Source organism: Calonectris borealis, chromosome 7, assembly GCF_964195595.1.
Source record: "Calonectris borealis chromosome 7, bCalBor7.hap1.2, whole genome shotgun sequence".
In the NCBI taxonomy this organism is placed as follows: Eukaryota; Metazoa; Chordata; class Aves; order Procellariiformes; family Procellariidae; genus Calonectris; species Calonectris borealis.
In genome coordinates, this window is record NC_134318.1 from 11,516,405 (window position 1) to 11,539,374 (window position 22,970).

The window sequence follows — 22,970 nt, forward strand, 5'->3', positions numbered from 1 at the left end:
TACATGCAACCCTTCGCTCTTTTTACATTTTGGTTACTATTATGTGATCACCTGAGGAGCACTACATATCAGAGCATTGCTTTTCCATCCTGCACTGTAACAACTGTATTATGGTGAAGCCTACCATCCCCTCCTTACTTCTCTCCACCATTTATAAACACACATGTATATACACATATACAGACACACGTATACATAGATATTCATGAAGCAGAGACTGGGTAAAACAACACCAACCTTACACACACACAAAACGGAAGAAATGCTGTGCAACATCTGGTAGAGCAGAGAAAAGAACCTTGTTTCTCAAAGATTTCATAGTGTAATTCAAAATAAAACTTTAAAACCTGTTAACAGGCTACTTCAAATAAAATGGCTACTTAAAGTGAAATAGCTGTTTGATGTAGCCTCACAAATGAAAAAAAATAAAATGAGGCGCACTTCTACATCAAATCATAGCTGAATCCCACATTCGGGTCTCGTAGCAGCCTTGAAATTTCCCAGCAAAACACCAAAAATTAATGTTCATAATGCCCAGAATTAAGTGAAAATTAGCCAGACACATCAGATAAGCTTTAAAAATAGATTACCTGTACAACTTATTATTTTTGGAGAAATAAACTATTGATGACTGGATTTCGGACCCAGTGACAGAGGAAATGAAGTTGAAAAGACTTCTTAAAGCATAAGCAAAGAGGTAAGACAAGGAAGAGGTAACACAACGTATGGCAATTTAAACAGAAAAGTGACCGGATTTGAAGGGAGAAGGGGAAGGCCAAGGTGGAGAAGAAGAAAACCTGGAAAGAAGAAATGAGAATGAGTTAATTGTAATCACCCAGAGACTCCATTTCAGTTACACAATTTTAGTTTCTTACCACCATAATTAGCTTAAATTCCTTATTTTACTTTTTCTAAAAAAGGTCATTAGGGACATTCAGAGACTAAAAGGCACACTCCACACTGCAATTCTGCTACTTCTTGGGCAGTTGTTCTTCAGCCTTTAGCCTAAGCAGCCACCCAAAGCAAGGCAATCTCTCAGCAGGATACAAAGTCTGTCATGTCTTATTTTTTCAGCATGGAACAAATGAGTTCACAGTTCATTACTTAAATGTCTGTTGCCATTGTATCTCAAAGCACACACACACAGAACCCCAATGCCTGGGAAAGAAAATAAGAAATAAAGGGAAGAAAAAAGCTACAGAATTGTAAGATCAACTTAATAGAGGACATAAAAAAATGCCACAACATTCCTATCAAGAATAACACCATTATATCTTCACGGCACGCAGACTCACATTCAAAGTTACAATTTCGATGCATAAGCCTCAAGATAATTTTAGTTTCTTACACACACATTTGCAAAAAAGTCATTGTGGCTGTGTTTTGCTAAATAAAAAGCATCATAACATCTGACTCATGAGCCTACATGCATGCCTCAGGCTCAACCTTCTTTGCAAATTCTCCCACATCCAAATCTGACTACACTTACTTTGCATCTTCATGCTCCCTGATTACTGCTGTGCCTTTTAATATCTTACTGCTCTCTAATTGACTGCATTCCACTGTGTGAGCCAATTTTTTATACAGCCATTGGAAGTATTAATTCTGTGGTTGGGACAGGAGGATGCAGCTAGTCTTTGGCAAAGACTACTGCACTAGATACACCTGAGTGAACAGGACAAACAGAACCGTCCTCTTGAGAATCAGTCCAAAATGAAATGTTATCAGAAAGATGGAAACAGCCGGTTCTTGATAGGACATCAGACACCTGGTGACTAAAGCCAAAGACAGCTAAACATAATATTTTTTGGTTGCGATTACAAATACTCTATTACTTTCTCTGCTTTAGTATCACACTTCTACAGAGTGAAACGGATTCTCCCCATAGAAGTCTCCTTTCCTGGATTATTATTTTTTTAAAGGTTCTTATTTCAGCTGTGTTTCTGATTAACATGGTGAACAGGTTTTTTGTTTTGTTTAGAGTTTTTGTTGTTGTTTGGTTTTTTTTTTAAATAAAGAGAAAAATAAAAAATCCAATAAAGAAACATCTGTATAATCTTCTTGAGAGCTAACCAAGCTACATAAAGTACATGAAAATGATTCTTATTTCAAGTTACAGCAAGGCATAGTCAGATCATGCATTATGAATGTATTTGCCTTTCAGAGAATACCTCTAAGCTTCCCACCCCAATCCAAACATACGGGGGTATAAATGCACGACATCAAGCACTTTATCAGCTGCCCAGTAAAGATCTGAAGTGCAATGAACATAGTGCAAAGATGCAACACCCCACAGAGGAGCGGAGCACCCCAGTGAGGAGATCCCCATCAGCAAAGAGCTTCTGCAAGAGCAGGAGATTACAGGCAGGTTCCGACGAGCTAATATTGGAGGCAGAGCAACAGGTAGCTCAAAGGCTGGAACAAGAGGTCTGAGAAAGAGACTGGTGCCTGCTGAGGCCAGAAGCCCAACAGCAGGAATAGTTACAATCGGGGAATATGAATGGTTATATGTGACCAATTGGCAGATGGCAGAGAGATGTTTCTGGCCACTGCATTATCAACAGTAAGATTTGAGCAAATATTGCAAACACCAAGTGTAAAAAGCCCCATTAGATGATTTTACTATTTGCATTATAGTGAACTATTGTTAAAGACTAAGTTTAGAGCTCTAACAGACCTTCTGTTACTCATCTTGAGCACACATTATTTACAGTACTTACTTTTTCTTACTTATAAAAATAACACCTGTGTATTTTGAAAAGTCATTATTGCTCATAAATCTTAGTGCATAACGTATCTGCATCAGCTACCTGTGTGGTGTTGGTACACAGAGCATGCAAACAGACACAGGCATAATAAGGACTCACAGCAGCACGATACAGGGGTTTTCTTAAAGCACTGACAATCCAGTAAAACTCTAGTCTAACAGTCCACAGTCTAATGCTGATTTAATGGCTTAGTAGACTCCCATGAAAGAGAACTCAAGTGCAAGCAGATCATATTCACTGCCTATTTTTGTCTTTTCAGCTACCAGATACAAATAATATTGCTTACAATAGTCAGATGCTACGGAAGAAAAACCTCCTTAACTCTTTTTGAAGCTATAAAGAAGTCAGTCATTTTCTTTTTGATACAGAAAGTTAGATTGTTGTCACATACACTACCTCTCTACACCTTGGGTTTGAAATTTGAAATGTTAGACATCAATACATAGTTTGAAGTTATGATAATATTAAGTGCATGAAGTTTGACTCAAAATTGCTACGATTGTTATCAACTAGTTTATCATTCATTGAACAAGATAATTTCTTTTTTTATTTTTTAAAAGCACAACGTGCTTTTTTTTTTTTTTTTTTTTTTTTTTTTTTTTTTTTTTTTTTACAGCCAGCATGGCAATGTAATAGGTTTTTCCAAGCATCACTGCTGTGCAGGCTGTAGTCTCCAGGAAGAAAAAAGCAAATAGGCAGATAGGGGAAGTAGTGTTTCCATCTTTCTTCTAAATCCATTTGTGACGCACCTAATCAAGAAAAAAATTAGTCATCTAGTGGAAATTATTTATGACTGTTGAAAACTTCAGGATGCTTTTATACAAGCGATTTTTGATGCGAATACTGAATTACACATTTTAATCATATAATAATCTACCATTTCTTGGCTTTTAGCATGGTAATATTCATATGGCACTGTAACAGTTGTATATCTTACATTAAAAGGTTATTCTTATTCACAGATATTAAATTATTTTCTCCAGAATGACAGGCAGTTTGCAGTTGATCTGGGAAGTGAACCTTCATCTCCTGAAGACCACTGACCTACTTAAAAGCTTCTGCTTTTCTTTTCAGGGAGGGGTTCACAGGAAGTAAACAACACACTACCCACATTGTTCCTCTGTAAGAGTAATTTCTTTGCAATATGCTTAAAAAAAACACCTGAAAGGTATCAAGTGTTGCCTTTTAAATCAGAATATCATCCCTGAGCTGTTCCAAGATGAATTTTCTCTGCATCTCTTCTGTCCATCTGTCTCTCTCCAGTATTAGACCAAGAGCAAAACGCATCTCTAGAAAATTAATCGCCTGTTGAGCATCTGTGTGATGCGAATTTCAGCAGTCATTCTGATAAATTGCTTTTTGTGTGCCCCAAAATTGAGTTTAAATAAAAGGATGGGGATCACAGAGTGGAAGGCTATGTCAGTCTCTAGTTTACACGTAAAAGCAGTACAGAGCCTGTTGCAAGGTATCTGCTCATGGCTACAAGCTCCTAAAAATCCGAAACCAATACGTCAGCTAATTCCAGTTTTCACTGCAAGATTGGGACAAATTTGTATTCCCAAGTAATTTAATTACAATGATAAGAGTTTATATTACTACATTCCAAGCCTTGAAATTTCAGTTTTTACTACAGTTACTGCCAAGCACTCTCACTGGATGTTGAGCCCCTTGGTAACTCCCTTCATATTACAACTGTGTTTGTATTTTGGCTCTCCCTTATCTGCCTGATTATAAGCAAATTGCTGTTCTTTAAGGCAAATACAGCAAGCCCTAATGAAAAATAGAAAAGCCCAAAACTTTGTTCCTACTGTTCTTACAGGAATGAACACAGTTCAAATCACTCTGCTGAAAATTTAAAGTACCATGCCCACTGGCTGGCTCCTTTGCTACTTAGAATTTGTTTCCTTAAATCATTCAGAAATGTGACCATAAATGTATTGTATCTTTCTCTGAGCTGATACAAATTCATGATTTTACGTTTTTACATAGAACCAGCATTCGTTGCTGTAGGCACACACGCACTGAGCACAGAAGAATCGACAAGCTAACCACAAACAAGATAAAAGGCTCAAGCAAATGTGACTTTCTTTAAAAGCTTTCTCAGTTGTCACCTACACTGCACGCAAAGGGGGGAGAATTAATTGATCTGGCTGGTTTCTGAAATGGTAGCAATCTGGAGGCTTGTTTAAATAACTCCAGTAAATGAAGCATTTGCTGCCAGCTGCTGGCACAAGGGACACTGTGGATTTGTGCGTGTCTAACGGCTCAGATCGAAGAGAATCAACATGAACTCCTGCGGCCAAGTTTCGAATGGCCTGGGACAGTCTTCTGTTCATTTATTTATTGCAAAACAGGGAGGAGTCATCTATGCTTGGGTCAGCTCCTCCAGAAACAAAAGAAATAAACGAACTTGTGATCTAAACACAACGGTTCTTTAATTTTTAAAGTACACAATTACAGGGTTTGGGGAATTTTTCTGCAGAATATGAGAAGCAGTATGCACTGACAGTTTCTCATTTACAGAGAAAGTTAACAAAAAGCAGATGTAGCTCATAATACAGCAACTGCAATACATGCTGTAATTAATCTGGCATTCCAAACAATAAACACAATGTCAGCAAGAGACTTGCTTTAAATCTTTAAGTCAATTATGTATTGATTGCCTTAGCAACACATTACAGAAAATATTTACCATTTACAAAGTTGCGTTAAGGTAAGCAATAGTTAAAACACTGCCAACAGGTGGTCTGTAGCTTAATTAGGAAGCTTAGCAGCAAGTACCTGAGGTGAATACTTGGAGAATTATTAAAACTATGAAGATTCTTTTCCTCAATATATTCAAAGCCAAATGTCATAAACACAGAAAACAGCTGAACTTTTCCAGCTTTGTATCTCGGCCTGAGGAAAGCAGCCACTCATGAAAGAAAGACTGGATATTTTGTGTGGTGCATGCATTTCAGATTGCAAAATACGCAAATATTGTCAATCTTGGCAAATTTTAGAAAAACTAAACTAGAAGATAGTGAGGTATAGGAAATTTGGGCCTTCAGGGAGAGAATATGTCTGCTTAGAAAAAGGGTGGCAGTGGTGCTTCATCTGAGATGCTGAGAAACTCAAAAGTCAACTTTGTTTCAAGCTCTATATTCACAATTTAAAGCAAAAAAAAAGAAATTCTAGTGTTAGTTTTCCATGTTTCTCTACAGCAAAAAAAAAATAAAAAAATTACAGCCCCTTTCCAGTATCTCATACAAATCGTCATGTCCCATCAATTTAAACCAGGAAAACACAGAGCAACAGCTGTGGACAAGCAACGTAAGACAGCTGAAAATTGTCCCCACAGTTTAGCTGTCTGTTTGTGGGAGAAGACAAATTTTCCATTAAGTGTAGAAAAGTCAAAGTCAAATTGTAGCTCACCAGTATAGTAAAAAAAAAGGTAAAAATTGAAAATTCTGTCAATAATACATTTCTGCCATATTCAAAAAGTTGCCTTCAACTGATTTTACTATGACAAATTTCAACCAGAATTAAACAAAGAATTTTTGCAAATACTTGTTTTTGTTTACTGCTACTACCAGGCATAAGAATCACTCCAAAAATTACCTGCAAATACAAGACTTACAAAGCAAAGATGCTGCTTGAGAGAAACTCAAAAAATATAACCTAGCACTCCCAATACGCTACCAAGCCGTTTTAACTCCTGAATGTCAATGCTGGGCATAGGATTATGTCAATATTTTAATTAGCAGCTATGGTCTTACATACCTCACTGTCTAGATAAACATTAGCCTGCCCATGCCCAAAAAAAAACCCAACCCAAAAAGCTGTATGATTAGGGTAATTAACCCAGTGGCAACTGAAGAAGGTCAGCAAGCTAGGGGAAATAGTCCATTTTAATAGCAGGAAGTAGAGATCGGCAACATTTTCAGAACAAAACTCTTCAGTGGCACAAAAACAAACCCTCTGTCTCCCAGAAGTCCCAATTTACTCATCCAACGCTCTGGAGTCCCACCTTCCTTTGGAGAGGCACGGTAGCTTTAAAAAGCAAACTCTCCATCCTCTCGCAGCAATTTCATAGCCTGCCCTTTCAGCTCAGCGCCAGTCTGAGCGCTGCTTGTCCTACAGCTTCCTTCTCCTCTGCTTTAGCGGGTGGTGAAGCACGGACATGCAGAGCTCTTTATAACCACTCACTGATCTACTCCAAACACTTGCTCTGTACCTGACCAGCTTTTCTCCACCTAATAAGACACTGAAAAGCCAGGGGAGGCATGGCTGAGCTGCTGCACATAGCAAAATGCAACAAATCTGGGTTCCCTGCCATCCACTAGCAAAACTGACTGGGACAGCACAATATTCACCACTTGGCTTTAAATACCTAGGCACTGCTAATGGCAGAATAGTGGTTCTGAAATAATACAACTACACATGGTTGGGGCTGTGGCAGGAAAAGTGACAGGAACTTAAAAAAAGCCAAAATTTTCTGCAGAGTCTCACCGGTGAGGAATGCCCCCCCCCGCCCCCAGCACTGACTCTAAGCCCAGCTCTGCACGCACATCTTTTCCCTGCCAGCAGATGAGAACAGAACAGCAAAGGACACTGCTTGCAGATACAGATTTAGGAACCTAAATTTAGGCGCTCAAATATAAGTTACCAGACGTTCATTTTCAGCTGCTGCTGAAATCAGCAAAGTCTGTGGTTCAAGTTTTATTTACTAAAATGACAAAAGAGGAAGAAGCAAAAAATATCCAAATATTCCTGTCTGTCATTGTGTACTTGAGGGGGGAGGGAAGTTATTTGCCAAGAGTCTCTTACTTCTTGACAATTTCTTCCTTTGGGCTGATATGCTATTTACATTTCTAAGTAGTATTTTTTATAATGAGTCAGCTGATTAAAAGCATAATCCATTTTGTCATAAACTCATAGACTTTATTATCTCTTTTGTTCTGCATTTTACCAGTAATTCATGCTGCAAATGGCCTTCTCTATAGAGTTTTTTTTTTTGGCTTATTTTTCTTCTAACCCCTTCACTCTGGAACGAATCCCATTTTCACTTACAGAATCCGAAAGTCTGCTCCCCTCCCCAGTGCACTGATGTGCACTGTTACGGCTGTTCTGCATGGATTCCTTCTCGCAGTGCTCTTCACTAAGGATCTAAATCAGGATCAGTTATTTTAAAAAAAAGTCTCAGAAGTGAAGGACTGAACTATTACAGGTGGTCATTTAAGCCACTTTTGTGGCAGGATCTAGTCTACTAGAGCACTGTTGATAGTTATTTAATCTGTCCACTAGTAGGGACCCCAAAGCCTATGCAATTAATACAATAATTAGCTATCCTTGTCCTCTTTAAAATCCAAGAGAAATCTGTATGACAAAAATGTTTGCTTTAATCTTAAGTAGACACTGATAAATCACCTTTTTTCTATTCCCACATAGCCTTCATTGTTTTTTTTATTATCTGTAACATTACATTTTTTTAAACTCCTCCCAATTCTTGTTTTCAAAGCATGTCCTTTGCTTTCCCCTGGATTTTCTCCAAATTGTCCAAACTCTGAAGACCATCACTGGTAACCAGTATGATTTCACAGGTGAAACCTCTGCAGTACTAAGTTGCACAAAATAAATATTTCTTTTGTTTACAAACAATGAGCCTGAATATACATCCCAGTTTGCTTTATTCTGGGATACAGCACCACACTCCAGTGCCTGTTTAATCTGTGGTATACAATGACATTTAAACCCCTTTCTTCAGTACTGTGCACCTGATCTGTGCTCTCCAAGCAGCCTGTGTTGAATTACCATTAGTGAGTTGTCACTAATTTTGCATTGTTTCTCCGATGTGTTTTGAGTGTAAATTGCATTCTGTCAACTTGATGCGAGTTGCAAATTTTATAAATACATACTATCCCATCAATTAATGATCAATGAAAACACTGCCCGGCATGGGACAGTACATCAGAATATTTAACAGAAGGAAAGATGCTACATTTCAATCATTTTAAGGATGGGAAGTCACCACTCCTCCTTAGGTTTCAGGCAAATTTCCTGCAAGCAGAAAAGAAAAAAACAAATACTGCACCCAAACAGTCATGTTCGGTGGTTTTTTTCCTCTCCCAGAAAGTGTATGCTCATTCTGAAAGTCTGGATTTCTTTGAAGTGACCAAATGTATATCTATAAGCAAGTCAATTCATGTTTGTAATTCTCCACGACAGCGCCCACAGGCAGGAAAGCTAACATGAGCTTAACTTCTCACTGCACTCCATTACAATAGAAACGTGAGATGAGGAACATACACAGGAATGTATTTTGCATGTATAGCTTAGTATAGCTCCACAAATTTATTGCTAAAAATCTTGGTGGGAACTGTTTGGCATTGCAATATTTTAAGCAAGTTCCACAAAACAGCTTGCATCTTCTTGAAGCCCAGTATCTTCTCAGCTTACTTTCTTGGCTATTATTCTCTTCCAGCGTTGTGAAACTAAGCAGTTTACATTATTTGACATTGCACTGGACACAAATCTAATAAGTTGGATGACAGTTGCACTCAAATTTAATCCTTTTTATTGCCGTCTTGTTTTACTTGCGCACATTCTAATTCCTTTTTGTGATTTTTAACAGAAAATGCCAATATCCTCAACTCCCATGGACTAGAAATTAATGTTTTGCGTTCCCAGTATTTTAAATCATACACATGTTTTGATGCAAGATGAGACATCTGTTAAATGTTTAACAAATTGAAATTGCAGTCATCTAAATTGCATCTTTATGGAAGTAGCACAAAGATATTAGAGATGAGAATAGTGACATGTTAGATATTTAATCACCGGTCTAGGACAGTAATGAACATCTGCATCAATACAGTGGTGTTTACCAGCTTTTCCCCAGGATATTCATCAAGTAGAAACTTCAGAATTGTGTCCGATCTCATTCCCAAGACAAGGGTATGTACTGGAAGTCCATGCCAGACACCTATGAACACTAAGCTGTAATCCTCCTCTCCACTTCTTGGTATATATATTTTCACCCAGTCTTTCCTCCACATCTTCCTCTTTCCACCTCCCATCTCTTTTCCCATTATCTTTATACCATCTTCATCATTTACTTTTTATTCTTCTGCTCTTTCAAAAGCCTCTTTCTTTAAGACTCCCACTCTAGCCTCATGTTTCCTGCCATTTATTTGCTGAATCACATCCACCTCTTTCCAACTGTCTTCAGTCTCTTCATCAGTCTCTCATTTCCCCTCCACGTCTCTTGCTTCCCCCATTCCACTTCATTCCCAACTTTTTCCTTTCCCACAGCTTTCTTTCCTCCAATTAACAAGAAATCATTTGCCTCTCCCTTTCACGGGAGTTCATATAGGGAGTGTATATTGCCAACAGTCCTCAGTGACCAGCCTTGGTTGATAAACATTGCCAGATTGTATCAGTCTCACTAGTTGAGATTCAGCAGCTTCAATTGCTGCCACACAGCCAAAACTGCAGGCTACCAGAGTTCTTGACAAGCATTTACCATAAAATAACAATTATTTTGTAACTGCTAAAAATCTGGAAAAAAAAATTCACAAGAACACTATTTATGCCCTGGATTTTGTTTTCTTTAGATCTGACTTGCTTTACAGGAAATGTTAGTCTTGCCAAATAATCAAGGAATAAAATGACTAGCACAGTTTATACAAAGTTAAGTTTGTACAGATGAAAAGCTTAAAATTCTGAAAACCATATTATAGTTATTTTTCAGATATTCTCTCCTACTGCTACTCCAGAAAAATCATATGATTCAAATTATAGTTTCCAGAGGAAGTCATTAAAGAGACTTTCTATCAATGATGGTTTTGTATGTTTGCACTTGGTCTTTGGCACAGACTCAGTCTATATTTAGAATGCTTGAAACCAAAGCAATTTAAAAAAAAAAATCAGAATTTCATTTATAACACAAAGAGATTTGCAGAGACAGGATGATACTCACTTACGTTGTAATTCTAGTTTATAGGAGTTGCACAGGTTCGAAGAGAGGAATGCAGTAGCCAGCCCTACCTGCAAGTGCTACCATCCGCTGGAAAGCCTGGAGCACCAGGTGAGGCACTGGCTTTCTTTGAGGAAGATTGGTCTTTGGATGGCAGTTACAGAAATACAGTATTTAGAAACTGGAAAGACTATAAAAAGTTTTTATCAGCTACAGAATATCACACATGAAGTATTATTCCTTCAGAGTATAAAAATGTAGTGTTCTCCCTAGTAATACTGGTGGGCATATGATTATTTATTTATTTTTAAAACTGTGACAAGATCCTTAAGTGGATTTCTGCTATGTGTGCTGGTTTCTCCATGCTTTCGAAAGCTATTTTGGGGTCCTGGCCTCCTCCACTCAAGCCATTTTTCCACATCAAAACAAAAATTTGAATAATATTTACTAGCCTAACATCATCACCATTCACTGACCAACACTTAATGCATACCTTATGTGTTTAAATTAGCATCTTCAACTAGGCTTGCAATAAGTTTTTCATATTAGTGTCAAACGTTTGCATACAATAATGCATTAGATTGGCATAAAGAACTTCTCAACATCCCTTGAAACCTTCCGAACCATTACAATTTAAACACATGGAAGCAGGAGTGAGTTATATTTAAAAAACAAATGAAACACGATACTTCCCCCTTCTCAACACTCTTCCAACCAAACCCAAGGAAAAGTACATGCTGAAAAACGAAACAACAAAAACATACTATGGGCTTCAACTGACATTTGAAACCAAGAGTTTATCTTCTCTTACGAAAAATTCTAAAGAGTATGAATAATCCTTTCTCAAAAGGAAAAAAAGTATTAATGAGTGGTAATAGTTAACAAGCAGATACCATATAGCATTACAAGCAGATGACTGCAGCCTCCCCATGAGCTGCATCAAAAGCGCGTGGCCAGCAGGTTGAGGGAGGTGATTCCGCCCCTCTACTCTGCTCTGGTGAGACCTCACCTTCAGTACTGCGTCCAGCTCTGGAGCCCTCAGCACAAGACAGACATGGACCTGCTGGAGCCAGCCCAGAGGAGGGCCAGGAAAATGATCAGGGGGATGGAACGCCTCTCCTATGAGGAAAGGCTGAGAGTTGGGGTTGTTCAGCCTGGAGAAGAGAAGGCTCCGGGGAGACCTTATTCAGCCTTTCAGTACTTAAAAGGAGGGGGCTGATAAGATGGGGACAGAATTTTTAGCAGGGCCTGTTGCGATAGGAAAAGGGGGAATCTACCCTAAAAGAGGGTAGATTTAGACTAAATATAAGGAAGAAATTTTTTACAGTGAGGGTGGTGAAACACTGGCACAGGTTGCCCAGAGAGGTGGTAGAGATGCCCCATCCCTGGGAACATTCAAGGCCAGGTTGGACAGGGCTCCGAGCAACCTGGTCTAGTTGAAGATGTCCCCGCTCATTGCAAGGGGGTTGGACTAGACGACCTTTAAAAGGTCCCTTCCAACCCAAACTATTCTATGATTCTAAAGCCTGACAGACTAAAATACATAACTGATAGGAATTATCTGATTGTCATTTTCTGTATTCTGATGATTGTCACTTGTGATGCAGGTTATTAATGCATTTTTGTAATCTTGTTTCTTTTGAAAACGTCTGTTTGATTTAGACCAGAGCAAGATCAAGTAAGATAAATCAACTTTAAGCAATTCAGAGGACACTAGTTACAATCTAGCACAATTCGAGAAAGGCACAAAATAATTGAGCAAGTAATTCTCCATCTGATAAAGAACTTCCAAAATGAAGGTATTCTGCATTTCAGATTATGTAACTGTTCAGTTTTATTTCACCTAAGTTGCATGATTTAAAAAAGCTATGTAAGATGCCCCATTGATCAAGTTAATCCATTTTTATCTATGAGGAAATGCAAAATAGCATTAGTTTTTCTGCAGAAAGGTCAAGCACAGAAGTATGTTTAATGCCATTCTAAGGAACAGAAAAAAACTTGCAATTTCCCAGATCATGTACCACACCTAACTGAAATTTTATTTTATGAAGCAACTGCAGATATAAGAAATTATCTTTTCCCTCCCCCTCAAATCTTGTTAGCACTTTCAAGATTACAGAGCATCCTTTATCTCCTGACATGACCACCTTCAATATGCAGAAACATACTGTTGTGAAATTCATGTGCCTCTAGGATATAAGCATAATTTTAAAAAATCTACTTATATACAGTTATCGGCTGCACAATTACATAACAGGATGAATCTTTTTTTCTTGCTTTTAGTGAGGTCAAATAAAAGCTGCAAAGGAATTTTGCTCCACACATAAAGAGCTGACACAGAATACCCAAACCAACGGTTCTGTTGTCATGGGCACCAACAAGGAAAAAACATCCAAATGCCAAGATTTTTAAGAAAACCTTTACTGAACTGGTATAAAGTCAGACCTACAACCTTATACCTTGGGAACCAAAACTAAATAGCTCCAAGAAAAATTCTGCTGACAAAAGAGCACAGGCCTCAATAAACCAGCAGCCCTGAATGCCCTCCCCGTCAGTGGGTTAGACACCAAGGCATGCCAGGCTGGAGGGCTGAGCTGCCTAGCAGGTAGCTATGGAGGCAGAGGGGCAGACCTTAAGCATGCAGTAAGGCAGGAGAGATAAGACCACAACTGTGCTGTTTAGCAGCCCTGAAAACAGCTCTGTCTCCCCTGATTTCACTTCTAGCAAAAGTAGTTACTACTCTTCCCTTTAGGAGTACTTGGAAAATGCACAACTGAGTGCAGCTTTATCGTTACTCGCAACACAGAGAATACGGCTGTCCTAGGGGCATGGTGATCAAAACCTATTGTGTCTACTGCTGTTGTATGAAGTCGTCTTAAATTGATGCACTAGGATCCTGTTTCCACTTACAGATGGGAAAGACACATGGAGTAACTTCAAAAGCTCATCTTATAGCACCTTTTTGCTGACCTACACATAACCAGGTGGAGAGCTCCTCTCCTGAGGGAACAGCTGCCTACAGCACAGAGCCATCAAATCATCACCTCCACCCACCCTACCTGATGGGTTATTGACAGGGGATTATTTCCCTTGCCCTGATCCACACGAACAAGGGAAGACACCCAAACAGCACTGCGAGAGCCTAAAACAATCCTCAGATCAGCAGCAGTGATAGAGCTGCTGGTAGAGTTCCAGCTGGTATACAGTATGTTATTTTCTTTGTAAGAAGCAGCATGACACTGGGCAATTTGAACCTGTATTTCCATTCATCTGCACTGAAATCAATGCTGAGACAACAGAAACTAGAACTTGATCATGAACCAATACAAAAGTTACCTTTCTTTTTAAGCACTTAAGCACCTAAGCACTTCAAAGGCTTAGGCGCTCTCTTTTCTGCATCACTTCACATCCCTAGTTAAAGATGATAGAACAGGCTGCGGTTACTCAGAAGTGGACATCACTTCATACGTTTTTGGTTAGAGTTAGGGTACAGCCTCACAGGACAGTTAACACAATTTTCAAAATCATCTTAGTGGATTAGGAGCTAAAGTTTGTCAAAAAGCTCCATATACCACTGCAGGTCTCCAAGGGGCTGATTAATTCCCACCCCCCCCCTTTTTTTTTTTTTCAATTAAAGCTTAAGGCTCTAAGCCAATTAAGTGGCTATTCATAACACAGAATTTAAGGTAGGAAAATTAGTTGATTATAATCCCATGTTCACCCTTTTCCACTCTGTTTTTGGGTTTTTTGTGAGAACAGCAGAAGCTACAATTATTGTAACTAGAAACAGCAGACAGAGATGAAAGTAGGTCAAGAACAAAAAGTTGACCAAAACTACGAAAAATTACTGTTACAGTACTTGTTTCATTAACAAGTCTGAAGTATTTGGTAGTCCTGTGATACCGTGCGACCTTCTCAGGTGGGGCTGGCTTAGCATTTAAGACTGACATGCAAAATAAAACTCAATGCATTATTGCATTTACAGAAATACAAACTTTGAACTCCTTTTACAGTAATTTACAGTAAAGAGTATTTTTCTCAAGCTTATAGACAGATAAATTAGCTACACAGATACGTACTAGCAAGCATACACACAATTCCAGCACATTAAGCTCTGTTTTCCATTATTCACCACACAATTTTTATGCAGTTTCAGAGATTATATATGGTTATGAAATTAAGAGATTGTCATTTTAGAAGTGAATGAAATTATAAGAGGACTTTTAGAACTTATGCACATGAAGACCTAACACACAATTTACATAGGCATATTCTTTAGAAAAGTAGCAGGATTCACTTTTATATTCAAAAAATTAAGATAAATCAAGTGTAATTAAGAAATTTAGCCTTTGTAAGAAAGTGTTTTCATGCAACTTAAACTCCCTCTGAAATATACAACCTTTAATTTCTTTTTGGGGAAAAAAAAGCACTGATGCAATAGCTCAAGTTTATATGCAGATGTAAATTCCCATTCCTCCTGCCCTAAGATTTAAGTCTCAGTTTGCCACACAGAGTGTATATAATAAATACCAATTGATTTGAAACATTTCTATGTTCAGGTAGAGCCCATGAACTGCCTAAATCTATATAAAGAAGTATGAGAATATTCTTAACCTTGGTGTCCATATTGACAGAAGAGATTTGCTTATTTTCCTCCATTATATATATATAAATATATGCACACCTTCACATATACCTTTATTTTAACTTTCCAGCCTATACTGTTCTTCTCCATGAACAATTCAGTAATTCAACTATAAAAAAGCTGATATTATACTCCTTCACAACATTGTACAAACAGCAAAGAGGTTCATACACAGCCAGGCTAGCCTGACATGGTCGACTCAAGTCTAACAGAGTACCAAAATAGGTTAGATATTTTTATCTGGTCATTATTTGAAACACCAGTTTTATATATGGAGATGAATTTAAAAAAGAAATATCAAGCAATTCCTCCTTACCATTCACTTCTAGCAACACTTTTAGAAATGGTCTTATGATATTGTACAGAATGTAAACATTATTGAAAGCAATGCACAGGGACAGAATTTATTATAAGAGGTCTCGCTGTTTAAATCAATGGCTTTTCATAGCCCCATATTGGGTTTTGGATTGTGGGGAGGTTGTGGGGTTTGTTTGCTTTTTTTGGAGGTTGGTTTTTGGTTTCTTGGGGCTGATTTTTTTTTTAAATCCAAAAAAGCCAAACAAGAAACACTACCTCCACACCCACAATCAAAATGAGAAGGTGAAGATCTCTGAGCTCAACAGGGGTAATTAACAGATGTTGTGTTACCAACAACTGCAGTTTTTCCACAACATAGCTAATTCCAAATTACTTTTTAACAAAATTAAAATTAAAAGCAGGCATAATATATATGCATTGTGAAAAAGGAAGAAAGAAACTAATCTCTCTTCAGCCCAGAATGATGAAGTCGTTTAAGGAAAACACAGAATTAAAAAGCTGTGTTATGGCTGCAACTATATTAAGTAGGGATAACGTGTACATGTAAAGCCTGAAAAAAGGAAAACACTGAAGACTTCAAAAATAAAGCAATCCTGATAGTCATTGTTCTATATGCATACACACGCAGACACACACACGAATACCTGTATAGCATCATATATTTAAACTGCAAGGTCTTCAGTCTTGTAGATGCCAAACTGCTGGAAACAGAGTCTACAGTTTTCAACTTAAGGAGTTACATAAGACAATGAAGTAAATAGCCTAAACTATTAGGTAATTTTTAGTTATTTTTATGCTTGTTTGACTAAACTCAGACTTGGCCAATTTCTTGGGGAAAATTTCAGATTATATAACTGCACTTTGCAAACATCCCAGCCTCTCAAGTACACCAAGCCACCTGGTATTTAGAAAAAGATTATGTAACTTAACATTATATGCCACTTAAAGTAGCACATACCGAAATCCTTTCAGTATTCCAGCGATCATTGAAAGCAGAGAAATCTATTCATTTCTCTAAACTTTGCATTTATTACAAAATATCATCAATGCAATGAGACAATCTCCTGAAGTGAGGGTCCAAGACCACTTTATGCCACACACACTTTTCACTGTATTCAAAGCTTCAACTGCTGCCTCTTTAGGTTCATTGCTTTGCTTAGGGGTGTTTTGGTTTGGTGGTTTTTGGGGGTTGTGGTTTTTGGTTGTTTTTTTTTTTTTTTTTCTGCAGGGAGGGAGAATCCAGAGACCTCCAGACACACTAGAAGAGCTGTTTAAAGCTCACGTAACTCCTACAGAATGATGCTGCACGGGGTCATTAACTCTTCCATTTTCACTGACATTTCATCATAAAATATTGGGTTTGAACATGACCATTGACAACGTCTTACTTGCATCCATTAATACATTGGAACAAACAATTTGAGTTGTTATCCATAGTTTTTTTTGCCATGTGTTTCACTGAAATTTCTATTTGAGAAAGGCAGTCTCTCCTTTGTACAAATGTGGTATTCAGCTCAGTTCCAATATGGAAAGCAATATTGCTTAACAGTCAGGGATGCATTTATGTTTTAAGAAATGATGTAATCTCTCCATGGAACGCGTGTGTAAATTATGAAGTGTCTGCACATGGGACACTAAAAACTGGCATATATAATGCTGAACTGCTCTTATGTTAACCACTTCTCCATGTATGATATTTTACTATAAGAGATTTAGCATTGAAAGTAGTTTTCACTCTTTTTAAAGATTTTGTTGACAAACTAAATTGAGAAAGTTAAGTATTTCTAAAGAGAAAAAGAAATTATCTGAAAAGCATAAAATCAGACTGGAGATTTATCAGAACACCAATGCCAAAAGAGTAAATAACCCAGCATTGTATTTGCACACATTCATAAGGCTGCACAGCCTGACACCACATCTTCTCTCTCTCTCCCTTCTTCCTCTTAAAATTTAAACTTCAGCTTTTATTACAATATTGGGAAACAATTGGAAGTTGACTTAAAGGTCTGAAGCAACAGAGATTACATTTTAGCTTACTCTCGATATCTAAGGCAGTAACTTGCATGCAAGTTTGGCCTTAAGTTCACCACGTAGTGACATTTATTTTAACAAAAACGTAAGTCTCTAGCTTTTATCATAATGCCTCCTGGAATGTGCAAAGCTCTCCCTTTGTGTCTAAACAAGATTCAAATAAATGGGAGCAATATTTTACTAACTTGGTTGAAGTCTCTCAGTATAGTTATTTGCCTCAAATATAGTATTACAGTTGCTAACTTTATTTTGCATATTGTATCAGCAGCTTAAGATGCAAAGAAGCAAAAAGTGGACTCTGTTTGCAAGATAGCTTGCAAAAGGCAAAGTTTAAGGAAAAAACATGGAACCAAGTTGTCAGGCAATGAATGCCAGCAGTGCCCACTGCTAGTTATCGCTGCCTGCCTTCTAATGTCTTCAGTGCCACTATGTTTCTTCCCCTCCTGCCATTCTCCTTAGATATGAATGAGATGTTACATACTTGACTTGCCTTTGAGATATGCAAATGAAAAATAGCATGTAGTAAGTGTTTTGATAATAGAAACTAGTTTAAATTAAAAAGAAAGTTACTGAAGCTTGATTTTTGAAACAGAAGATGAAAGAATAAGTAAAAAGAAAAATCAGGTGAGGAAAAAAGAAATACACAAACAGAACATGGACTGCATTTTTTTTTTCCTTAACCAACTTAAAATGCACCAGTAATAGGAGGGGAAAACAGAAAAACAGAAACAAAAAGCAAACAAACAAAACCCCATCAAACCCCAAAACCAGAAACAGCAAATGAAAGAACAGGTGAAATGAAATAAGAGCAGCTCAAGAAAGAAAAAAAAGAAATGAGTGGGTAACTTCAACAGATGACACAGATAAAGAAGAGCTGGAGATTGTAACCTGGAGAAGAGGAATGAAAAAGTGGGAAGAACAGGAAGAAAGATAAAAGAACAACAGAAGTTCAGTAAAAGCAGCCCTTTTTTAAAGTGAATGGTGAAAGAGACCCCAGAGTTATCCTTGCTCTGTAAGCTCAATTTACTTTGCATTTCCCCTTACCACCTTTTTTAACTTCCCAAAATTTTCCCTGCCCCAACACTCTGAATGAATTCCTGCCTAGAGCCACTAAGTTTCCAGGAGCTGAAATGATTCTTATGCTGGTTGTTACCCAAACGCTCTTGCAAGGCTGTCTGCATTCTGAGTGCACACATATCCCCATAACTTCTTTATGGCTGTTGAAATACAAAGGCACACACCTGTATAGAGGGGCAAGGGGGAAATTAAAAGAAGGGAAGAAAAAGAGTAAGGAATACGGGTGAAATCTAAACTCACATATACCCATTTCCTGAAGTTCCTAAAGAGCATCTTAAGTTACCATAAACAAGCACTGCTGCTGAAAAACATGGTTTTCACCTGCTCCCAATGCATTAAGCATTACAGATTCATATAACCATATGGTGAAGCAGACTGAGGATACATTTTGGGTTAAAATAGCTAGGGTTAAAACAGCTAGCAAATGCACAAAAAAAACCCCAAGCCTCTCCAATAGTAAGAATTATCCATGGTTAGTTTTAAGCCAGCCTGGTCCCCTATGTGACAATATAAGCACCAGTGTGACAGCACAGCAGAAAGGGCTGGACAACAAGAAGAGAAGAGCAGGACAGGCCAGTATTTTGGGAAGGGAGAGGGGAAAAAATGTTAGCTTCCACCTGCTTTGAAAGCGTTTGTGGAACTATAGCATCTGACCATTTAGGATTTGGCTCTGAACTTTTATACCATTGAATAAATCTTTGAAAGACAATTAATAGCATTCCTAAGGAACAGTAACCATAACGGTGAAAAAGTATGTTGAGAGCAAAAGGGGAATGGAGAGAAAAGTTACCATCTCAGTTTGATCATTAATTCATTGGACTACAGAAGATCTGAAACCTCCAGAACATGAGGGTTTGGTATGCCCTGAACTCTTCAGCACCCATGCAAAGCAGAGCAGACCATGCCAGTGCCAATTATTTCATTACTGCTGGACAGGAATCAGTCATTACAGAAGTGCTTTAAATTGTTTCATTTCCCTCTCTAAAGCCTTAATGGTAGAGGATCTTTTTGTCAACCTGAACAAATGGCTTGCTTAAAGATGCTACTCGAAGATTTATATCTGTTTGTGTGTTTTCTAAACATGTATTTCAAGATACTTTAACCCTCATCACTCCCCATCACTAGAGCAAGACTGCAGCATCTGGTACTCATTAAAGCCAGGAAATTCCTGGTTTGGTCTTCATGAAACTGTTGAGAGTTGATAATTGATTTTTGAATTCTAGCCTTTGCAAAGAGCCATTTTAGCAATTTCATAGTAAACAAGAAACTTTACTTAGCAAATTGTTTAAATTCTGCATAATGCTAAACCCAGGCATTAGCATTTTGCAATTCAAAGTTTTCAGAAAATATTTATCAAGTTTGAGTTAATGAATCACCATTATGATAGCAATATATAGTATTTTACAATCACCAATTTAAAAGCTGTAATCAGCATAACACAGAAAAACAATTTAGCAACTTGCAGCTCATCTACTCTTAGCGCTTCAGCTTCATCACAGTAATTTTTTTCCACGAGATCAGAAAGAGATTCTGGGTCTTGTACAGAACTTTATCTTAAAACCTTGCTGAACTTTATTATGCACACCTTGTCTGCACATTTCAATACCTACGTGTTGTAATTAGAAAGAAAATATGTACTCTGTTCTTACTGATTTGGTATTAACAATCTCGAACTAAAACCTGACAACTGCAGTGAGAAGAACACGACATTAAGCCCTAAATGTTTCATGACAGACTGAACAACATGACAGAAACACCACCACAGCTAGAGATTGTTTTTCCCCTTATATTTTGGGAGGAAAGCTGTGAATGACCAAAGGCCACAACATACATCCACAGAATGTGATGCTACTGAAACTGCAGGCAAATTATACTGGAAAATTATGTGAAAAATTTGGTATCACTTGATTATGATAGGGTACAGTGTATGGCTGGGGTACAAGACTGTCCATCCGTAACTGCTTCTCCCTCACTGAATGACTGCTTATCAGGCACTCTGTTCCCAGCCAAGGAGACGGGGAAAGATAGCATGTTCTGAGTTCAAGTCCCTGGAGAGCCGGCCAGTTATTTGTTGCAGACTCTCCTCCCAATCACAAAATGTCATTAAGTGAAGCTAGAGTATGTTAAATACTTAGAATATTTTCCCTATATAAACAGCTACTGTAGCAAATGGGAAGTTAAAGAAATGCAAACAATTGATACTAAGTGTAAACAGAATATATAAACTACACTTTATTTCACAAGAAATAGGAACCTCTAGGTTAAGGAGTTCTTTGTACACATATTGTAATTTACTATCTTAAATGTATATAATACACACAACTTTTCAGAGCAAAGCTAGCCAGAGAGTAAAAGTTTTCACTCTAGAGCCACCCTGCAGTCCACATGCATTTGAAACATTTTATTTTTTAGTAGTATAGCATATTGCTAAAATGCCTAGTTTGCAGCCCATCACTATCTAAAGTTTCTTTTGGCATAAAGACTTTCCAGGATAATCATTCCCACTGCAGATGCACTCAGGATGTCCAGCTGTATCATGCATTCCCTCCCCTCGATTTTTAGTTTTATTATCAGCTTATAACTTTTAGCTGTTTTATTTCCCTTGGTATTCAAATTCATTTATATACTGATAGAGCTTCACCACAAATCTAACATTATCTTCTCTTTGAGATCACTAATAAAGAGGTTAAATTAATCTACATATAAAACTGCATCTCTAAGTACCAATCCAGAATCCCAGCCAGCCACCTCTTACCCCTCTTTCCATGGCCTTTCATCCATGTTTTTCATCTTCAGAACTAGGCTCGTTTAAATTTGAAAGAAAACAAGTGCAGCTACTGCTTTATTTCTTCTTTTCTCCCCTCAAAAGAAAAACAAACTCTCCTGCCTCAGTTTCCTGAGGAGCCTTAGGCATGTATCAATTCATAGCAGCTCAGGCAGAAAGTATGCAGAAGAACACAGGTAGAGCACAGGTTTGCACAGAGACCCTGTCACTCTTGCATTACTATAAACATTAGTTCCACATATGAATATATACATACACATAACACCTGCATTTTTTCCAGTCTGAATTCCTTTCCCGTTTTTCCCCTCTCAAGTGAGATTCTTTTTCCATGCAAGTGGGGAAAAAAAATTAAATCAGTTTGTACTTCAATACCATGTGGGAAAGTACCTCAGAGGCTGAATCTCACTTTACACCATAAAAATGTTATTAATCCTGCACCTTTCTAAAGAGATTATTTTTCTTCCCATGAGACCTTCTTCATTTACAAATTTTAGCCCACATCTCCACCTATACATCCTAAAAACAACGTATAGAGAAATTACTTGAACTCCACTTTCTTGGGTTTTAATATGTATCAGCCTGAGCAGAAATACATGCAATGTAAAAAATCACTCCCAATTTCATTTTTCCTACAGAAGATGAATCAAGTATTACTTTCATTCAGTCACAGCTATGATTCTTTAAGAACAGAACTAGAAGGCTTATTTCAAAAAGAGATGTTCCAGATTGTATACTTCGTTCATATTAATAGGCTGTACTTCCAAAAGCAGCATAATTTAAAACACACAACACTGGCCATTCCTAAGAAACAGCTCTACTTAGGTTTCTTAAAGAAAACAAAAAAGCATGCAGACTGTCTCTGTCAGGGACACAATGAGTATATATTGTTCTAACTGGGCTTGACCAACACACATCGTTGTACTCTATAAAAACAAACAAAAAAACCCCCACAGAACACCCACTAATCTACAATGTTACCAGAAAGACAAACCGGGTTTGGCTGCTGCAAAATAAAGAAACTGTTAAGATTAGATGTAGAATTATACAGAAGAAAGCACACATGCTAAAGACAGTAAGTACAACAGTATTGATAATAAAGTACTTGCAGAAGTGCAAGCTACTTAAAATGGGTTTGTACGTCAAAATATAACGCTGAGATAACTTCAACAAGAAAATCTTGTAAAAACAGTAGACTGAAATGAAAATATTTCACCTGTCTAGTATTGATATGGTGACTCTAAAGACAGAATTGTTTATTCTGTAGTTTTACTATTCTAACAACTAATTCCACCCCATAAAAAGAACAAAACTAAATACCTTTTTTCGATTTTGCTCCAATCTTCAGCTTTGATGGCCAAGCAATCTGTGTATTTGTTTCTTCCATAATCT

General features: G+C 37.6%; 1 protein-coding gene across 1 annotated transcript in view; it reads right to left on the bottom strand.

Annotated features, from left to right (window-relative positions):
• The window catches only part of BICC1 (BicC family RNA binding protein 1), a 117,610-nt gene that overhangs the window by 36,137 nt on the left and 58,503 nt on the right, over window positions 1–22,970 (bottom strand). The window contains exon 3 of the mRNA XM_075154287.1: window positions 22,899–22,968. Coding sequence (XP_075010388.1) covers window positions 22,899–22,968 — 70 coding nt within the window. The remainder of the gene's footprint in view (window positions 1–22,898; window positions 22,969–22,970) is intronic.